This window comes from Hemicordylus capensis, chromosome 1 (assembly GCF_027244095.1).
Source record: "Hemicordylus capensis ecotype Gifberg chromosome 1, rHemCap1.1.pri, whole genome shotgun sequence".
Taxonomy (NCBI): domain Eukaryota; kingdom Metazoa; phylum Chordata; class Lepidosauria; order Squamata; family Cordylidae; genus Hemicordylus; species Hemicordylus capensis.
The window spans coordinates 306,489,951-306,509,133 of record NC_069657.1 but is presented as its reverse complement, the minus strand read 5'-3'; the positions used below and the strand labels follow the sequence as shown (position 1 = coordinate 306,509,133).

At 41.3% G+C, this 19,183-nt stretch overlaps 1 protein-coding gene and 1 long non-coding RNA gene across 13 annotated transcripts in view; one reads left to right on the top strand and one right to left on the bottom strand.

The window, feature by feature from the left end:
• The window catches only part of KCNQ5 (potassium voltage-gated channel subfamily Q member 5), a 576,092-nt gene that overhangs the window by 89,479 nt on the left and 467,430 nt on the right, over window positions 1–19,183 (bottom strand). For all 12 annotated transcript variants that reach the window (XM_053286867.1, XM_053286878.1, XM_053286866.1 and 9 more), the window contains 2 exons: window positions 12,104–12,279; window positions 11,253–11,378 (listed from right to left, as the gene is read on the bottom strand). In XM_053286867.1, the coding sequence (XP_053142842.1) occupies window positions 11,253–11,378; window positions 12,104–12,279 (302 nt within the window). The remainder of the gene's footprint in view (window positions 1–11,252; window positions 11,379–12,103; window positions 12,280–19,183) is intronic.
• LOC128340941 (uncharacterized) lies at window positions 216–13,388 on the top strand. The gene is made up of 3 exons (XR_008314099.1): window positions 216–296; window positions 11,316–11,407; window positions 12,038–13,388. It is a non-coding gene; the product is annotated as an uncharacterized LOC128340941 (long non-coding RNA).

Sequence of the window (19,183 nt, the reverse complement as noted above, 5' to 3'; positions counted from 1 at the left end):
AGCTGAGACTCAGAATGAGCGGAGGCTTGTGAGGGGTGCCAAAAACAATAAAAGGTTTTGGGTGTTTTGTTTTTTTTTAAACAGATATGTCTGATACAAAAGGAAGGTCAAGGAAGCAGTAGATCTGTTATTTGAAGAAGGTGGTGCAATGGTAACAGGTGACAGAGAGAAAGCAGAGTGGCTTAATACCTATTTTACATATGTCTTCTCCTACCAGGCAAATGTGGCCCAGCCAGCTTTACAAGGATGCATAAATGAAGAAAGGAGAGAAATGTGCCTCAAGATACATAGAGATGGTAAGAGAACACTTAGCTAAATTCAATGAGTAAATCTTCAGGTCCAAATGAATAACATCCTCAGTTATTGAAGGAACTTTTAGATGTGATCTCAGAACCATGGTTCTGTAATCTTTGAGAACAGATGAGCTTCCAGGAGACTGGAGAAGAACAAATGTTCCCATCTTCAAAGGGGGGGGGGGAGAGGAGGAATCAGGAAACTACAACCTGACAATGTGATGTCAATACTGCTATGAACGGTTTATAACATATCAGAACCAGAGGTACCAACCCAGAAATATAGGCCTGTGTCTGACTCCATTTTATATCAAGAAATGAAATGATACCTGAACTCTGGCACCCAGGTCAACTGCTCTGTGGAGCAGGAGGAATATAGCATTGTGTTGCTAAAATGGATATGCAAGAAACAAAGGCTTTGGCCTGAGCTTTCATATGCTAAAAATCTGACTCACTATGTCTGTGGAAGGGTTTGCCCAACCTGTTGAGTTCCTCCTTCCATTGTCAGTGATGGCTCTGCAATGCCCAAGTGATTAGCTCAATTGCTGTCTATAGAAATTCAACATAGCCAAATGGATACAGAGAAAATGCCTGTGGACTTTAAATTCTTACCTCACTGCAGCGTCTGCTGCAGTTCTCTTGTTTTCAATTACAAGAAAAACACTAGGAAGAGGTACACAAGAAATAATGTCTCACACAGAATATCCTGAATCCCCTTACTAACTGCTGACTTTTTAACACCTTCTGGGGAGATGCCATTGTGGCTCTCAAGTGCAGATTTGCCTTGGGCAATGCTCCCCACCCCCTCCCTTCCTGAGTGCACAGAGTTTACAGAAGATGAGATTCAGAGATCTCTCTGGACTGACCAAATATCCTGAGCTAATTTTGGTAATTAAAAGACAATATTCAGAGGATAGCAGAAAAACACCTTTTGTGATCCAGAAGACATCAAAGGATGGAACCTATAAGAAGGAGTCTCTGGACATGGCAGTTTAGCAATTCTGTGCCTACGGGCATTCTGCTCACACGCTAGCTATCTTGTGCCTACAGCAAGATTTGCTCAGGAACTCTGCTCATGAACAGGAACTGTCTGTGACTTCTACTGCGCAGTGAGAAGTCAAGACTTTTCCCCAGCCATGGCACCTTCACTCTCTGCCTCGCTCTGAGCAAACTGTCTGCTTGACCACCAGAAGCCAGACCATCGCTCTGTTGCTGCTCCCAGCTACAGTCTCTCCTCTTCAGCTGAAAGATCCACCATTCTCAAGCCTGGTAAATATGCTGCTCCTACAAGCTTGGAATCCCCTCCATCCTTCCTTGCTCCCTTCTCCTTCCCCCCTTCCTTTCCTATACTAACTCCAAACCATGCCAGCCCTCAGCCTCTCTCAAACCCACCCCCCTCTTTTCTGCCTGTATCTGAAATTTATTAGAATCTAGGAAGATTTAATTACCCACACTTAAGTTAGTTAGGCACACGGTGAATATTGGTACTGGTTAGGATGTTCTGTTTAAATACTGTTAGCAATATTGATAGAGTGCTCTGCTTTCTGCTTGCTAGATTATGTTGTTATTCTTTTATACTCAATAAAGCCCATTGAATCTTTGAGTGGTTGGATCTCTTTTCTTCCTTGTTTCCAGATCAAACGTGGTCACCAATATAAAAGAACTTGACCCAGACCTATTTTATATACTAGCTAATGAGCATATTTAGTATATAGATCAGGCCTGGTCTGTAACAATACTTAGCAAGATTCTAGATCAGACTATTAAGCAGTCTATCTGTGAGCACTTAGAAAAGAATCTGTGATTAGTAGGAGCCAGCATGGATTTGTCAAGAACAAGTTGTGCCAGCCTAATTTCATCCCTCCCCCCACTTTTTTTTTTTTTTTTTTGGCAGAGTTACTAGTTCAGAAGATCAAGGGAATGCTGTGGAGATAGTGTATCTTGATTTTAGCAAAGAATCTGACAAAGTCTCCCACAATATCCTTGTTGACAAATACATAAAATCAGATGATGCTACTGTTAAGTGGATTCACACCTGTTTGAACAACTGTATCCACTGAATACTCACTAATGGCTCCACTTCATCCTGGAGGGGGATACTGAGTGGAGTGCCACAAGACTCTGTCTTGGGCCCTGTGCTGTTCAACATTTTCATAAATGACTTGAAGAAAGATGTAGAGAGATGCTTATCAGATTTGCAGATGACATGAAGCTGGGGGTGGGGGATAGCAAATACCTTAGAAGACAATGATAATTCAATCTGATCTCAAAAGGCTCAAATTATGGGATGAAGTTCAACAAATGCATAAGTACTGAATAAGAGAGACATGGCTTGGCAGCAGTAATTGCAAAAGTGACCTACGTATCCTAGTGGACAATATAAGCCTGCAATGTGATGCTGCCGCTAAGAAAGCTAATGCAATCTTAATACATTAACAGAGATATAGTGTCCAGATAACAAGAATTATTAATTTGACTCTATTCTGCATTAGCTTTCTTGGAATACTGTGTCCAATTCTGGACCCCACATTTTAAGGAGGACATTAATAAACTGGAACAGGTTCAGGGGAGGACAACAAAGGTGTTGAGGGCTCTAGAAGCCAACTAGACTCTAGAGACCTATTTATGTGTAACCAGGCAGCATAGTTGATTATATCTTGGGTAGCCCACGACTTGCTGTATCCCAGGAGCTTTCCAGATTACACTCTCCAACGGAGTCACGGCAGATCTCGGAAGTGTGCTTCCACACTTCTTGTGTTGTGACACCATAGTCCCTACGCTGACAGCAGGGTGCAATTCACATTTCCAATGCCTTTTTTTGAATATAATCGCTTGTATCCAGAAAGGCTGCTGTTTGGGGGGGGGTTGTTCGTTTCTGCGAGACTGCTCCCCCTGCTCATTACATTTCAAATGTGATTTGCCTGAATGGAAGCATTTTGCTGCTGTTGAGCAGCTAAACTGGAAAGCACCCTACACTGCAAGAAAAGGTCAAATCACATGGAAGGGCCAGATCAGGGGGCAAGTACCCAAGGCAGTGCCACAAAGGCAGAATTATTCTATAAGATTTTAAACTGCTTCTTGTGTTATAATGATTAATAATGGTTACAAGTGAACAGGAGTAGAACTGATGTATCCAAATAAGGATAATGTCAAAAGACTCTTAGTTCCCTAGATAAAATATTTAATGGAACACAATTTATTACAGTGTATTACAATTAACTCTTAATAAGGCAAACAATTAGAGAATTAATCTAGTGTAGTAAATGATATCATCTGTGCATTCTTTTATTACAACATGGCTGCTCCAATTACTGAAATCTGAATCTTAATCATACAGAGGGGACATTATCACTTGTATCTACAGAACATTCTGTCATGTGGGAGCACCACACTTCAAAGCCTTAAAATACCAGCACTTAATTCACCTGCTTCCAATAAGAGTTAAGGTTGTCTATGGCACCTGAGATGCAGTCAACATCTTGGTCACAATTAGTGCACTGCAAGCACATAATTATACCTGTAATAATGAGTTGAACTAGGGCATTCTGTCAGGTGAGTTCAGTAGTTTAGTCAATACCAGTGTCCTAGCAAAAGCCACCACTGTCAGAAGCTACACAGTTCACAGCTATTGTGTAGCTCAGAAATGTGCGTCAGATATTGGGGGCAATGCCCTGGCAGGACATATCCATGTTAATTTTTCTAAAGATGATTTGTCACTATGGTGTCATCTATGACTATGTAAGTCTATCTGGTGAGAACTAACCACTCAAAGAGCAAGATACTTTTGTTTTTAACTCACATTGCTTTTAGTTTGCCAGGTGTAGGATTGTCATTTGGAAAAGAGGACAGGTCTCCTGTACTTTTAATAGATGCACAGTAGAGGGAATTTCAGACCACCTTAAGTGGCGCAGTAGGTAAACGCTTGACTAACAAGCAGAAGGCTGCCAGTTCAAATCCCTGCTGGTATGTTTCCCAGACTATGGGAAACACCTATATCGGGCAGCAGCAATATAGGAAGATGTTGAAAGGCATCATCTCTTACTGCGCAGGAGGAGGCAATGGTCTCCAAAGACAATGGTCTCCAAAGACAATGGTCTACCAAAGACAACCACAGGACTCTGTGAGTGCCAGGAGTCAAAATCAACTTGATGGCACACTTTATCTTTAGAGAGAATTTCAGCAGGTGCTTCCCCCTGCATGATAAGCTGCATCTGTTGAAATTCCCTCCTATGAACATATCTTAAAGGAACAGGAGACCAGGTGCAGCTAGACTTCTGCAGAGTCTAATGGCGTTATCCTCTCCCCCACAGTATACAAGTGTAGAACAAACGAATGAATGAGTGAAGGAGAGAGAGGGGGAGAGAGAGAGGAGCAACTATGTTACTTGTAGAGTGCCTAAATTATTCTAGTAACCTCCCTGTATCCATATAGGAAGGGATGGAAGGAGGAGGAAAAGAAAAGAGAGGAGAAAGAAAGAAAGAAAGAAAGAAAGAAAGAAAGAAAGAAAGAAAGAAGGATGAGTTGAAGGAAGAAACTCCCCCCGCCACCCAGTTGGGAACCAAAACAAACAAACAAACAAGTGCCTTCTTTGCTGTTTCTCTGGGCAGCATGTGAGAAGAGCATGCTGTGTGCTGGCCGGCAAGGAGGAGGAGGGGGACGGAGGAGCTGAGATGGCAGCACACTTGCATGCATTCATCACAGCACTCACTCTCAAGAAAGAAAGAGAGAGGGAAGATTCCTGGCAGGTGTACTGCTGGGATCCCCCATGTTTACAGGAACTGGACTTGTGCCCTAAGGTCGGACAATGGGGCTATTGAAGGAGACCTGTCCTCTTTTCCATATGGCAGCCCTAGCTAGATGGGTAGATGTATACAGGGCATCAAAGGCAATGCATGATTTCTAAAACCAGAACCAGTTAAAAAATTAAAAAATGTTAAAGGTCATAATACAAGCAAAAAAAATATTAATTCAATAATTCAATTTTAAACGCATGAGAAAATAGGACGAGCTTTACTTGTGGCCTGATGAGTCTCCCTGAACAGCTGTTTCCAAAGCTACAGTGCCACCACTGAGAAAGCAAAAGAACAAGAAAATAACCAGGAAAAACAGAGAGGCCCGCATGTTATGCAGTGTTATGCCAGCGATTCCAATGCTGCTACAGGTATCTAAAGCAGCACTGGTGGTCTTGCAGAAGAGCTCAAATACTTCAAGATGCACACGAACACTTTGGAACCACAACTTTAAATATTTGCACACTTGCACAAGATTGCCACTGCTTTCTTAGATGCCTGCAGCAGTACAATCTGGTTGGAAACACTGATGTAACACCGTGCAACATGTGAGCCTATATGCCTTTCCAAGTTATATTCTCTTTCTTTCACTTTCTTTTCTTTCTCCCTTTTAACTCATGATATTTTTATTTCTGTTCTCCTCAATTTGCCCTTGAAATAGATTGGAGTCTGCCTGTAGTTAAGATTTGCCCTGATTCCTACTCTTCCTCTTCACTTCAGCCCTGTTTCTCTTTTCTGAATCAATTTTTATCAAGAATTGCATGATCCGCTCTTGCTTTACCATTAAACTACCTTGCAATTTCTGATATAACTCTCCAAAACATTATCTCATCAAAAAATTAATATTCTAAAACCATGTATGATTTTCCAGCAGTCTCAGTATCTTCCTCCCCCGCCCAGCAGAACCTCCACACCTTGCCTCATCATGAAGATGATATGTCCTTTTATATTGCACTTCTCCCCTTAGTCATCACATTGCATCTTCTCTAAGCAGGGTGATTATATTATACCTATCCTAATAAAATGCTTTAAACAGCTTCAGACTCTTTTGTAAACAAGCCATAATAGCAAATTCAAGAGGATAAAGTACTTCATGTTACACAATAGCTAAATCAAATACTATATTAAACCAAATATTTAAAACATCGCTCCAAGTTATTAAACAAAACCCCACCACAGTGTCCTTTACAGTTTCCATTACACAATCATACAGATATTGCACAAGTTCCATTAGCCAAGTGCATTAATATTGCACTTGCCCAAACCAAATAAATTATACATTCTTGATTCCTGTGTTCTAATATTTCTCCAATAGTCACAATAAATTCTGTTTATTTATCTTATATTCCATTTAGTCCCTTACCGTGCATCCATTAAAATGCATCACGATGTATCCAGTTTTAGTCAGTGTTTGCCAAGTGCCATGTTCCATTGGCTACAAGGACAATAGCAAGGAATCTGTTGCTAATGTTTTTTATTTATATGTTATGTTATGTTATGTTATATTTCTATACCACCCAAAACCTGCATCTCTGGGCGGTTTACAATTAAAGATTGTAAAGGTTAAAAACATTTAAAACCCAGTATTAAAATTTAAAACTATAAATCTAATTAAAAGCCTGGGTGGATAAACGTGTCTTCAGTGCCTTTTTAAAAGTTGCCAGAGTTGGGGAGGCTCTTATTTCAACAGGGAGAGCATTCCAAAGTCCAGGGGCTACAACAGAGAAGGCCTGTTCCTGAGTAGCCGCCAGACGAGTTGGCGGCAACCAGAGATGAACCTCTCCAGATGATCTTAACAGGCAGTGGGGCTCATGGCAAAAAAGACGTTCTCTTAAATACCCAGGGCCTAAGCTGTTTAGGGCTTTATAGGTAATAACCAGCACCTTGTATTCTGCCCGGAAATGTATTGGCAGCCACTGTAATTCCTTCAACACAGGAGTAATATGGTCTCTCCTAGATGACCCAGAGACTAACCTGCTCTGTTAGGCCTGGGCTTGGGACCAATTCCCCTGCTTCAGCTGCTTATGACCCCCTCCCATTTTCAGGGGTGCTGGAAACCTATACCAGGGCAGACAGGTGGTCAACTTCTGAAGCAGCAACATGGGGAAAGGGAGTATGGGCATAGCCAGGCAAGCGGAGTCTTCTTCAGTGAGAGAAGTTTCTCAAACAAAAGAGAGACCACATTACTCCTCTGTTGATGGAGCTACACTGGCTGCCAATAGGTTTCCAGGCAAAATACAAAGTGCTAGTTATAACTTTAAAAGCCCTAAATGGCTTAGACCCTGGGTATTTAAGAGAATGTCTTCTTCGCCATGAGCCCAAGTGCCTGTTAAGATCATCTGGAGAGGTTCGCCTGTGGTTGCCGCCAACTTGTTTAAGAGAGCGCCTTCTTCCCTATGTGCTCCACCACCCATTGAGGTCACTTAAGGAGGTCCGTCTCCAGTTGCCGCCAACTTGTTTGGTGGCTACAGAGATGGGCCTTCTCGGTTGCTGCCCCAAGATTGTGGAATGCACTCCCTACTAAGATACGAGCCTCTCCATTTCTGGCAATTTTTTAAAAACTTCTGAAAACACATCTCTTCAACCAAGCTTTCTTAGCTTTCTAAAACTTGTTTTTAAATTGTTCTGGCTATTTAATAATTGTTGTTTTATGATGTTTTAATGTAAACCGCCCTGAGCCTTTTGGAAGGGTGGTATAAATTTTTCAATAATAATAAATAATAAATGATAAATGAATGAATGAATGGTAAATCTCTGAGCCTGGAACTTTGTAAGGACAGGTGGAGGTGGATTGGTCCCTGGGGCCATTTAATTAAGTGCTCAGTCATGAAAGGATTGTATTGTAGCCTAATTAATGCAGATGAGGAATGCAGTTCAGTGTGCATGGTTTGTGATGGCTATATGGCCCTTGCAGTACAGGAGATATGATAGCAGAACTTAGTTGCTGGGAGTTCCAAATCAAGACCCGCCTCCTGTTAGAAGTTACCCCCTACAAGCAATACCAGAACCCTTTCAGGTCCATGTTGGCATTACCAGAGACCAGGCAGAAACAGGAAACTGGCAATGGAATGTGAGAGGAGGTTTTGACAGCAGTATCCCTCCCTCCTACTGAATCTCAGTAAAGAATAGGCTGAACAAGTCTCTGACTAACCTGGATGATTTGGGAAGACCTTCCATGAAGACTAAACAAATTTGGTATGCATATCCTATGAAGCCTCCCTTAGTAAATTAAAAGGTGACACTGATCACCAATAAGGAAATTCCTCCTCAGAGCAATCTCCCTAAGTGAAAGATTTCACTCACCCATTTCTCCCACCAATGATTAATTCGCCTTGAGAACTAAGCCTCATGATTAGATTCTCAAAGGTTGAGCCTCACTCCTATAGCGAGCTCTGCCCTTAAGTCATTCAGCTTATCTGAATGCCAGGCTTCATTGGTGCTCAAATAAGGATTCACATTCTAAAAAGTGCTCAGCCCAGTCCCAAAAGTCCATAAACCCCCTTCTTAGAATTAGTTTTTGGCTTTCAGAACAATTTTATCCACAAGAACAATTCAGTGCCATTCAGAACAACATGTAGATTCACTCACTGTGCCCAAGGATTGAGGTTGCCCAGCTCTCGCTAGCTAGGGATGTGCATGAACCTGTTTGGAGGCCCTTCAAATGACCAGCAGCTTGTACTTTAATGTGCCCTTCTAAGTACTCTGACTCAAGTGTATCCTATCCATGGTCAGCTTTCCCAGTATCTCTACATATAATTTGGCTGTATGCAGGTTTGCACTAAGTTGAATTAAATTCTACACATTAAGCCAAAGCATAGTCATAAAGAGTGGTAACTACCACACTTCAGAGCAAACCTGATAATAGATTTATTGGTGGAGAAGGCATGTGCAGCTATAAAACTAGTAACATCCCTTTGCCTTATACTACTCTCATTCTTAACAATGCACCTATGAGTTTATTACTTTATTTATTTATTACATTTGTATATCACCATTCACTGAATCTTGTTTACAACAAAACAAATACAAACATTTAAAACAGTAAAAATAGTTTCACATTAAAACAATGTAAAAACAATTTTTTAAAATTCAGATAAAAGCCTGTTTAAAAAGATGTATTTTCAAGGCCTTCTTAAAGATCAGCAAGGATGTTAAACCTTGAGGCTATTCTCACGACCTCTGAAAAGCAGGCTAGGGGAGCCCAGCCCGTTTTTGGAGGCCATGTGCTGCAACGGGAGCCTCACGTCTCCCGGTAGCAAACCTCCTTAACTGCCTCTATCCTTAAACGAGATTAGCAGAGCTAACCCCGTTTCACCGATCGTGAGTTGTCACAGCACGGCTCCACGCCAACTCACGAGGAGACCTGCACACTTGTACAGGGCATCCTGGGACTTCCGGGGGCCAGGTGGCCCCTAATTCCCACCACCCCACCGGCTCCATGATGGAGCTGGTAATCGTGTGGGCGGCCTATCTGGCCTCCCAGGGCGAGCTCCTTGCAGAGCCTGGTTAGGCTCTACACACGGATCATGTGTAGAGCCTCCTTGTATCTCAGCAGGGAGCATGTTTCAACACTCAAGGGCAGCTGCAGGGAAGGCCAGACCCTGAATTTCTAACCAGATGAACAGGTGGCAACTGCAAGTGGACCTCCTCAGATGACCACAATGAGTGGTGTGGATCATACAGAAGAAGGGGTTCCTTTAGGGAACCTGGAGCCAAGCCATTTAGGGCTTTTAAGTTAATCACCAGCACTTCGTGTTTCACCCAGAAATCTACTGGCAGCAAATGCAATGATTATTAAAAAGGAGAAATATGGTCTCTTCAAGTTATTCCAGAGATCAACCTAGCTGCTGAATTCTGCACTAACTAGAGTTTCTGGACTACATTCAAAGGCAGCCCTGTGTAGAATGCATTGCAGTAGACAGTTCTAGAGGTTACCAGCATGTACACCACTGATTTATGACCCTTTAGAAACAGATGTAGCTGGTGTATCAACTGGAGCTGATAAAAAGCATTCCTGATTGCTACCTCAATCTGATGTACCAAAGATCCAAATCCGGGATCAAGAAGCACTCCCACACTGTGTACCTATTCCTTTTGGAGGAGTGGAAGCCCATTCAGAGCAGGGAGATCTATCACATCCCTTGAAGTGACCTCCCACAATGAGTGACTTGTACAGGTTCAGCTTCAATTTATTATCCTTCATCCATCCCATTTATTCCCTCGTCCAACCAATTACCACCTCTAGGCAGGCATTAGAGAGGTCATACCATTCCCTGATGATGGTGTCATGGTGCAATAGATCTGAATGTCATCATCATACTGACAACACCCTGCACCAAATCTCCTGATGAGCTTTCCTAACGGTTTCATGTTGATGTTAAAAAGCATTGGTGACAGGATGGAGTTCTGAAAAACCCCATACAGCTGCAATCTCTGTCTGTTTCTGTGATCCTTCAACTTGGGCTCTAAGCTTTTCATCCTAAAAAAAAAAGAAAGCTGCCCACACGCCACATAAATACTCACACCTGGACCATAGTCATATGCAATATTGGAGAACCACTGCTTGAGACACTCACTGCATTGATATTTTCAAAATATATTTCAAGAGGTTTGTTCCTTACCAAAGGATATATGCTTTTTAAAAAAACCAGCAACACAGGATATCTTAAATTTCAGGATTTTGATTAATTTAGGAAACTATTTTAGTCACCTGGGTATGACTGAATACTTGCATGATTTGCTGAAGATCAACAAGAACAGCCTCAGTAATGTTCAAAGTTAAGAATGGGTGTAAGTCCTGTGCATCAAATGCTTCAAAATATTATAAAATTGAAATCATGATGGACTGGTTCAAATGAACAGTGGCCACTACATGTGAGGAGAACGGGGTCCCACTGAGTGCAAATCCATCCTGACGTCACTGAAGGACATCCCAACACAGTCAGGATGTCCTTCAGTGATGTCAGGATGGGCGCTCTCTCCACGCGAACCTGTCCTCCTCATGTTTAGTGGCTGCTGTTCATCGGAATCAACCCCATTTACCTTTTTACATAGGAATAAACTAATACTGATCATGATACAAAGGAATTGGGCTATTCACTGACTAGGACTGTGAATATATAATACAGTAGAGCACAAATTATGTAGTTTGGATGGATTCTGTACTTACTGTGCCCCACCACAGAGCATCTGCATATGTAGAAAATTGAGCATTTGCATCTTTTTCCACCAGATAGACAAGGAAAGATGAAAAAATGAGTACTAAAAATCCGATGTACCAGGCTGTGATTAATTCCTATAGGACAAAAAGGACAGAAGTAAAAGGTAAATATGTATCTTGATAATTTATCTGGAGGCCCATCATTTATTGGAATATTTATATTCCCATGTTCAACAGACATCAGCTATATGTGAACAGTTTCTAGTATGCACAAATTCTCATTAAATAGATGTAAAAGGTCATGCCACTTCAGGGCATGTATGTTTCAATCACTATTTTTGGTATGCCTAGATGGCAATGGTAGACTCCTCCTGTATTCTACTAAAGAAAACTACATGGCTCTGTGGCCGAAATCGAAATCGACTTGATGGCCCAATTTTACCTTTAAAAGACTGGTTGCAGTAACTGGCATATATTTATTTATTTTCTTTGAATAACAACAACAACTAATATTTATATACCGCTTTTCAACAAAAGTTTCCAAAGCGGTTTACACAGAGAAATAATAAATAAATAAGATGGATGGATGAAGACGCAGATCATAACACTCTTTTGAAACCCTCCTTAGCTTCAAAATAAATTTGCCACATAGTGTGGGAGCTGCTCTTCAAGAAATGCAAGACCAAAGTCCCTTTGGGCACAGCAAAGTAGTTGCTTGCTTATTCCTAAGCACAATTAAAAACAGTGCAGGAAATTCAAACTCTTTATTGGAATTCTGTATTTTCTTTATTTAGCATAAATACATACCTGAATCATATAGAAGAAATCCAGAGAAGCAAACAATATGGACAGGCACTTACCTTGCTATGTGCATAAACCACTGAACCTAACAATTTCCAAGTCCCTCCTCTTCGGTCCATGCGCACCATACGAAGGATCTGTAGGAAACGAAGACTTCTCAGTGCTGATGTTGCAAAAATGTTACCCTGAGTTTTTGCAGAAACAACTGCTATTGAAGCGATGAGAACAATGATGTCTGAAAGAAATACATTACAAAATATATTAATGTACTCATATTGACTAGTAATATGGTCATATGCTGGGTGAAGTATCTGATTTGTACAAAAATAATATTCTTGATGTCAACAGTCTTGATTAGGACTGCAGAAGCAGGATCTTGAATAAATTCAGAGATCAGTTTTTTGCATGTAGCCTGCATGGAAGGAAGGAAACACTTGCTAAGAGTAATTTCAAGTATTGTGGCTAAGCTGCATTGCACATAACATTAGATTATGAAGCTAATGTTCACTACAGCAGTAAACTGAAGAAAAGCTAAAATTAGGCCATGTTCTCATGACCACGGGGAGCACAGTTAAAGAGTTAACCATGATTGTTATGCCCTGCGCACTCCCAAGGAGCATGATGTGAGATCTCGGAATTTCTGGACATTCCCGGGCAAACTGCTGTGGTGAAACAGCATTTAACCAGGATTGATAACAAAGATCTGTCATGCACCACGGGAGTGTGCGGGGCTTAGTGATCGCAGTTAACTCTTTAATCATGTTTCCCACAGTTGTGCAAACACAGCCTTACTTTGTTTTTTTAACAAAGAATCTGGAGAGACAAATGTCAGCATTATTATGATTAAGGAGTTAATCTTGTGAAATATCTTCATGGACAAAACTTTCAGGAACAGTGGAGAGATTTAAGAATTTGAAAAGAAAAGTGAATGGAAATAACATCCCTTTACAGCTGATAGATAGATAGATAGATGCTATAAAATATTCCATTAACTAATGCTAAGCTCCAGCAAAACAAATGTTCTTTCATGTAATTCTTATAGCAATTTGTAAGAAAAGGTAGATTTCTTGATTTTATCAAGCACTCCTCTTGGTAGGCCTGTGTGTTGGAATGTCAATTTTGACAAATTTGTACCTGCCCGCCCACCCCTGGCACCATGCAGAGGTAGGCCATCCTAGCACAACAAGCTCTGGGAAGTACCTGACATTTCTAGTGCTAAGGGAGCCATTTCTATGTAACCAGATCCCACAGGGATGGCTGGGAAGGCACATGGGGATGCCAGTAAGGTGCACAGGGACATCTAGGGAGTGTCGTTCCTCCCAGTGCTTTCTCCATGGGCACCAAGGTGGTGGTGATGGTACACATTTGTCAGAATTGGACATTCCAACACACAGACCTTGTTCTTGGGCATCCTAAATTCATTTCAAGGCCTGCGTAGTGCAGTTGGCGTGATGTGTATATGTACCAATTTCCTGAAATTGGAAAAAATGGTTTAATCCTCAAATTATACATATTTATGCTGTTCATACATCTAGTACTTGGGAAAGGAATATTTTGTTTTTGTTGTTTGATTATGCTGTGTTGGTAGCAGGAAAAATGCCAGGATCACACTTTATTGCTAGAACTCAGGATCTACAGAAGCTGCATCCAACAGCTACAGATCCCAAAAGCTTCATTAGCTTCAGAGGTCCAAAAAGCACTAACCAAAAACACAGCGCTTCCTAGCATATGTAACAGGTTACAAAACTATGGCTTAGTTTTAAAAAAACAACAACAGACAAATGTGACTATGATTGACGTGATACACAATACAAGTAACAGCTAATTCAAGTATGAATTAAAAACTTGAAGTATGAATTTAAAACTTGAAATCTGAAGAATCTGATGGGTGTACATGTTCCTGCTCCTGTGAATGGACACCGGTCTTAAAGATGCATGTTATCCATCACAAATCATCATATTTGTTCCCTTCATTAGAAATGTGTGATGATATGACCTGAAAATAACTGAATATGGATCATTATGACATCATCATACAGATCCAGGATGTTTAAAACAGCAGCTGTTATTTATTTATTAATATTTATTATTTATTTATTACATTTATAAACCGCCCCATCCAGAGGCTCTGAGCGGTGTACAGCAACTTTAAAAAAAGACATAAAACTCACAATTCAAACACAATGCTAAAAACAATATAAAAACAATTCAAAAACGATTAAAACCATTTAAAACCAATTAAAATACTTTTAAAAAACAACTACAAGCCTTGGAAGGCCAGGCCAAACAAATCGGTTTTTAGGGCTCTCTTAAAGGCCGGCAGCAAGCCTAAACTGCAGATATCTGCCGGGAGTGCATTCCATAGACCAGGAGCAGCTACAGAAAAGGCCTGGTTCCGAGTCGCCACCAGACATACCAGTGGTAACTGGAGACAGACCTCTCCAGATGACCTCAACAAGCAATGGGGATCATACCGAAGAAGGTGCTCTCTAAGGTAACCCGGACCCAAGCTTTTCAAAGCTTTAAAGGTAATAACCAGCACTTTCTATTTCTCCCGGAAACATATCGGCAGCCAGTGCAGCTGTTTTGAGACAGGCATAATATGGTCTCTCCGGGTTACCCCAGAGACCAATCTGGCTGCTGCATTTTGAACTAACTGAAGTTTTTGAACTACGTACAAAGGCAGCCCCACATAGAGAACATTGCAGTAGTTGAGCCTGGAGGTTACCAGCTGATGCACCACTGTTTTGAGATCGTTCTCTTCAAGGAATGGATGCAGCTGTCGAATCAGCCGAAGCTGATAGAGAGCGCTCCTGTCCATAGCCTCCACCTGAGATACCATGGTGAGGCATGGATCCAAGAGCACTCCCAAGCTGCATATCTGTTCCTTCTGGGGGAGTGTGACCCCATCCAGCACAGGAAGATCTAACTCATCCCTTAAATTCCAATCCCCCACAACGAGCACCTCTGTCTTGCTTGGATTCAGCTTCAATTTGTTATCCTTCACCCAGCCCATTACTGCCTGTAGGCAGGCATTTAGGGAGTGAATGCCATTTCCTGATGATGATGATGATGATGATGATAAGGAGAAATAGATTTGGGTGTCATCAGCATACTGATAACACCCTGCACCAAATCTTCTGATGACCTCACCTAGTGGTTTCATGTAAATATTAAAAAGCATTGGTGACAGAATGGAGCCCTGAGGGACTCCATATAATAGCTCTAGTTTGAAAGAGGAACTGTCACCAAGCTCCACCATCTGGAATCTACCTGAAAGATAGGAGCAGAACCATTGTAAAGCAGTGACTCCTATCCCCAATTCCCCTAGCCAATCCAGAAGGATACCATGGTCGATGGTATCGAACGCCGCCAAGAGATCCAAAAGAACCAACAGAGTTATACTCCCTCTGTCGATTCCCTGGTAAAGGTCATCCATCAGGCCGACCAAGGCAGACTCAACCCCATATCCCGGTCTAAAGCCAGTTTGAAATGGGTCTAGATAATCAGTTTCCTCCCAAACCGCCTGGAGCTGGTTAGCATATAAGCTTAGCATTCTCCCTGACGTATTAGCTTTTCCGTTACAAGTGAGTTTTTATGTAGGAAAGAGTTCAAATATGCATTTCCTCCTCTTTGGAGTCTGAAGGGGTTCAGTAAATGCTAAATCACATGCTATGTCTGCATGTTTGAACTGGCCTTCACTTTCTACAAGATATGAAAGTACTTTCATGCTAAATGTGTTAACATGAAAGTAAGTTGGTTGACATCCAGATCAGCCTAATGAAGGTCCTCCATTTATCCCCACATTCTTGTTGTGTGCTGACTTCGAAGCATGGGTGGTCTCTGCAAATACTTTTGGAGCTCACCAAAGCTCACCAAGTGCCCTTTTAGACCAGAAACACACCAGTGACTTCTGGAGGGAGGACAAGCTCTGAAAAGTGACCACCCATGCTTCAGAGTGAGCACACAGCAGTTAAGTGCCCACATCAGCCTGCTCTGGATGTCAGTCATGTTAAGTAGAACCAATGAATATTCACAATGGAGTATTATTATTATTATTATTTTACACAGTCAGACAGGTGTTATTGACTGGTTTGTTTTATCCAGACATCGAGTCCTTCCCAAGGACCTGGGATGCCAGAATTTTATTGTCAATGTTGTTGCTGTTGTTATAGATATTGTCGCAGAATATAGGCTGTTCCCAGTAAAGCTGCTTTTTGTAATTGGCTGATGGTGATTTCTGTGGCCCGTATGGTGTTGAGGTGCTCTTCAAGGTCTTTTGGAACTGCACCCAGGGCGCCAATGACCACTGGGATTATTTTGGTCTTTTTCTGCCACAGCCTTTCAATTTCAATTTGTAGATCTTTGTATTTGGTGATATTTTTGGCTACAGGTAGCTTGTATTAATTAATTAATTATTATTATTATTATTTACATTTATATCCCGCTCTTCCTCCAAGGAGCCCAGAGCAGTGTACTACATACTTGAGTTTCTCTTTCACAACAACCCTGTGAAGTAGGTTAGGCTGAGAGAGAAGTGACTGGCCCAGAGTCACCCAGCTAGTTTCATGGCTGAATGGGGATTTGAACTCAGGTCTCCCCAGTCCTAGTCCAGTACTCTAACCACTACACCAGCTTTTGAGTTAACAGGATTCTTCTTCGGGCTGAATGTACTGTACTGCAAATATTTGTTTGTGCTAATAAACCTACTATTTTTATTGATCTTGTGATTTTTGTTATGATGGGGCCAGTGCAGCTATCTCACTTTAAGTGATACTTCCAAGTATGCATATCAATCCCAACCACATTTCATGGTATTTACTTCCAAGGAAATGTGGTTTAGACAGGACTGGTAATGTAAGAACTACCCATTTTGTTACTGCAGGGGCGGGGCAACAGGGATGCTCTTGCCATACCTCTAGTCCCAGATGCTTTACTTGCTTTAAAAAAATATAAATCATCCTTGGGGCTGCTTCTTAATAGACAAATGGTCTGATTCATACATTGATAAAGTGGTATGCTTCTTCTTCTCTGTAGCTAGATCCTACAGTGTACTGGCAAAATTGAAATAACAGAATCACATAGAGAGGTAGATCACATGGTCAGTTCACATCAGTGCTGCATTCTCTAGGGGAAACAGTGAAATGCAGTGCTGGTGTTGGAATGTCTCATATGATCTACCTGCTCCATATGACTCTATTATTCAAATACCACTTTCCAAGCAACATGGGATCCAGTCCTCTGGGAGTGGCAGCCATCCACTCTGGTAACACATGAATCATCCATCTCACTGCCACATTCTTGGAGGTGACATGTACTGTGTCTGAAGTGAAGATGCATGGAATTATAATGGTGGAACTGTGATATAACTTTCTCTTGCTGAGAAAAGCTGCTGGCAAGAAGCTGCTCAAATGTGAGTCTTTCCACTTGAAACATGGGAGTGACTGCTAAGAGTGCAGCTAACTTGAAATTCATCTCTCAATGCACTAAGCATCTGAGCAGAATGAGTGTTGAAAGCATTTAACACCTTTCTGAAACTGGTGCTTGGATGGCCTGAAAAACTAAAAATGATCGAATTTAAGAAAATGCAGTATTTCTGCATAAATATTCAATTCAATTCAATTCAATTCAATATGAGTAAGGGTGGCAGAATCTATTCTAAAGCAATGATTTAAAATATAGGGACATGCGTGTGTGTGCTTGTACTAGGTAGTATACATGGACAAATGTTTATACAGATTAACATATGTGTGTAAATAACTGATAGATAATAGTTATTTGGTTTAAATTTATCTAATTAAATAACAAGTCTGAAATGATGTATTCAAACATTTCAACTTCTGCCTTTTGCAGTAACTGGGTTGGATAATTTTGTGTAATTTTTGTTGTTGTTAGACACAAAATTGGATAAATGTTGTGTCTTGAGCGTACCTGTTTATCAACAGTGGGCATTTATTAATATTTAGAGTTTTTTTAAAAAAACTTTAAACCACCATGAAAAAGGCTTTTAAAAGTTGTATTCCAAAGTTTCATTTTACCCTGTAGTTTTACCTTTCATTTTACACAATGTATTTGGGAACTTCTCTGCCTAGGTGAGTTTTTTTGTTTTAGCTTTTTCATAGCTTGCATGATATAAAGCTGTCCCACTGTGTGGTGGACTTGACTATTCCAAGCACACCTGGAGATAATAGTCTAACCATTAGGCTTTTAAGCTTCACTTATGCATGTAAGTTTGGAGATTGTTTATCATTCATAAAGCTGATGTTAATAGTCCCTTCAAAAAAGATTAGGGATGTGCTCGAAGCATTTTGGTACTGCTATTTCCAAGTACTGAAACGCTTTGAGCTGCCTCAGCTGAATTGTTTTAGCTGGGGACGAGTGGGCACTTTAAAGTGACTGCGACTGTTGCTGGTGTCTATCTTATGTTTCTTTTTAGATTGTGAGCCCTTTGAGTTCAAGGATCCACTTACTTATTTATTTATCATTTCTCTATGTAAACTGCTCTGGAAATGTTTGTTGAAAAGCGGAATATAAATATTTGTTGTTAAAAGGAGGAAGGCAGGTCTTACCTGCCCCTTCATTACACCTTTGCTGACCACTCAAGAACTGACCACTCAAGATTCATTTATTTATTTAACATATTTTTATACCACCAAAACTTGCGTCTCTGGGCAGTTCACATGCTCAGACGCCATTTTCTGCTGGGAACAGGGAACTTCTTTCTAAGCAAATGCAGCTAGGCAAACAGAGAGCCTGGCTGCTTAATACAAACAGTGCCATGGGGGGCAGCGAAGGTGTAACCCAGTGGCAGCTGGTGACTCCTGGGACTAGGTGGGCGCCAGGCAGGACAGAGACAAAGTGAGTGGCGCAGGGGTGGAGCAAAAAAACCAAACACACAACAACACTAACTCCTGTGGGCATATAGGAAGTAAAAGGTAAAGTTGTGCCAACAAGTTGGTGTCAACTCCTGGCGACCACAGAGCCCTGTGGTTTTCTTTGATAGAATACAGGAGGGGATTACCATTGCCTCCTCCCATGCAGTGAGATGATGCCTTTCAGCATCTTCCTATATCACTGCTGCCTGATATAGGAGTCTGGGAAACATAGCAGTGGGGATTCGAAGCAGCAACCTCTTGCTC